Source organism: Otolemur garnettii, unplaced genomic scaffold (assembly GCF_000181295.1).
Source record: "Otolemur garnettii isolate 467f Iridium unplaced genomic scaffold, OtoGar3 scaffold00102, whole genome shotgun sequence".
NCBI lineage: Eukaryota > Metazoa > Chordata > Mammalia > Primates > Galagidae > Otolemur > Otolemur garnettii.
In genome coordinates, this window is record NW_003852497.1 from 7,695,159 (window position 1) to 7,697,913 (window position 2,755).

Sequence of the window (2,755 nt, forward strand, 5' to 3'; positions counted from 1 at the left end):
AAAAAAAAAAAAAAAAGAAAACAAACTATAACTACATTATGAGAAATATAAAAATTAGTTAATGTGACCAGTAACGTTTTGTAACCTATACTTTTCTTGTCCAGGGCCCAATGTGTGATCTCTTATGGTCAGATCCAGATGATCGTGGTGGGTGGGGTATTTCACCACGTGGTGCTGGCTACACATTTGGACAAGACATCTCTGAAACATTTAACCATGCCAATGGCCTCACTCTGGTTTCTCGTGCTCACCAGCTTGTAATGGAGGTATGTACTTTTCTTAGAGGATGACCTTTATTTCTGGTTAGTATATATGTCTGTAATCAAGCTTCATGACTTAGAATAGGAAAAACATTCCTCCCCATCAGGGAGTATGACTTGCTGATTTTAGCAAGCAGGGAAAAGAATGGTGGGCAGAGCAAAATTAGAACTTATTTTTGAAATTAATTGAGACTCAAAAGTTGTAAAAATAGTACCCCCAAGTTCCCTGTGTCCTTCAAATCCCTGAATGTAAATATTTTGCTGTATTTGCTTTATCATTCTGCCTCCCCCTTTTCAGATTAATACAAAATAAAATGCTTCCACTCTTCGAAAATTTCCATTTGTATTTTGTCAAATTAAGTACATTCTCTTATATGACCGTAGTATAGTTACCACATTGCGTTGATACAGTACTGTCACCTACCCTACACACTTTATTCCAATTTCACTAATTATCTCCCTGATGTCTCATGTAGCACAGTTTAATTTTGTGTACGCTGTATGTACATAATCTAATCCAGGATCGGGTTACATTGCTTTTCTTTGATATGAAAATCATTCCTGAGATTTTCTTTTGTTTCCAGGCTCTTGACATTTTCGAAGAGTGGAAGCATTTTATTTTGTAGAAATATATCCTTCGCTTTGGGTTTGCCTGATGTTGCTTATGATTGTAGATTCAAGGTGTGCGTTTCTGGCAGGCATACCGCATAATGACGCCGTGCCCTCAGTGCATCCTACCAAGGGGTTGGGAAATCTGTCTCACTGCTGGCAGTGTTAATTTTGACCACTTAGTTAAGGTGATGTATGCCAGATTTCTCCACCATAATATTAGCATTTTGTAACAAGTAAGGAACTGTAAATAGAAGATAATCCCTCCAGACCAGCAGGGAGTAGCTTCAAGATATTGGAGAAAACTTCACCAGCCCATTGGAGGCAAGGAGAGGGGTAGGAATATGATAAATAAAGAATACCAGTTCATACTGTGAAAATAAATCTCTATTTGTAATCACAAGAAACAGAAATGATCTAAAATGTTTACTTGCTTGAAAGACTGAGGTTTTCAGATTGGATAAATAATCAAAAGTCAGCTATTATTTTGGATATACTTAAAACATAATGATACCACAGCTAGAAGTAAGGAATGAAAAATGGTATATGTACATCAAGTAGGTAATTATCCCAGATACAGCTAATATGAATCAGAATGAGATAAATGGAATCATTAAAAATAGAAGTCATGGCTCGGTGACCGTAGCTCAGCTGCTAGGGCACCAGCCACGTACACCAGCTGGCAAGTTTAAATCCAGCCCAAGCCTGCCAAATAACAGTGACAACTATAACCAAAAAATAGCCAGGCATTGTGGTGGGCGCCTTTAGTCCCAGCTACTTGGGAGGCCGAGGCAAGAGAATCGCTTACCCCAAGAGTTTGAGGTTGCTGTGAGCTATGATGCCATGGCATTCTACCAAGGGCAACAAAGTTAAGACACTTTGTCTTAAAAAATAAATAGGGCAGTGCCTGTGGCTCAGGGAGGAGGGCGCCAGTCCCATATACCAAGGGTGGTGTGTTCAAACCCAGCCCCGGCCAAAACTGCAACAACAAAAATAAATAAATAAGTAGATGTCATTACTGATGAAAACTGGCCCACTTCTCCAGAAAGAAAGTCTTCTAAATTTGTATTTACCTAGTAATAGCTTCAAAATATATAAAGCAAAAATTGGCACAATTTATGAGGGAAAATTAAGAAATTTACTATTATTATTATTATGGGAGAAATTTCAATACATACCTAGCCAAAATCTCAGCATAGATAAAAAAAAACAACACAGTTACTAAACTCCATATAATGGAACCCTGAGCCCAGAGTGGTACAGTGTTTGGTACGGGTGCACAAACTTGATAGATGGAGACCTGATAAGGTAGTACAGGTAACTACATTTCCACAGTGAATACTTAAACTTGGGGGTGTAGTGGGGGGTTTTATTTTTACTTATCTAGATGAAGACTATAATTTTATAATGAAATGTTGTTTTGTTTTCTTTTGTTTTAATGCTGCCAGGGGTACAATTGGTGTCATGATCGGAATGTGGTTACAATTTTCAGTGCACCCAATTACTGTTATCGTTGTGGCAACCAGGCTGCTATCATGGAATTAGACGACACTTTAAAGTATTCCTTGTAAGTAGATTTAAATTTTAACTGTATATAATCACTTTTCAGAAGGAACAATTTAAATGTGATAGTAAAATATAGAGGTAGAGGATTTCTACTGGAATGGTGAGATAAGGAGTATGAGAAATCTTCTCCCTAACAAGACAAGCATTAGCAAGAGAAAAGTATTTTTAAGAAACATTTTTCAGGTTCGGCACCTGTGGCGCAAGTGGCTAAGGTGCCAGCCACATACACCTAAGGTGGCGGGTTCAAATCCAGCCTGGTTCCACCAAACAACAATGATGGCTGCAACCAAAAAATAGCTGGGCATTGTGGCGGGCGCCTG

The 2,755-nt window shown here is 38.3% G+C and overlaps 1 protein-coding gene across 1 annotated transcript in view; it reads left to right on the plus strand.

Annotated features, from left to right (window-relative positions):
• Positions 1–2,755, plus strand: part of PPP2CB (protein phosphatase 2 catalytic subunit beta) — a gene marked incomplete at its 5' end in the record, with an annotated part of 33,101 nt that overhangs the window by 24,282 nt on the left and 6,064 nt on the right. The window contains 2 exons of the mRNA XM_023517019.1: positions 98–266; positions 2,318–2,436. Coding sequence (XP_023372787.1) covers positions 98–266; positions 2,318–2,436 — 288 coding nt within the window. The remainder of the gene's footprint in view (positions 1–97; positions 267–2,317; positions 2,437–2,755) is intronic.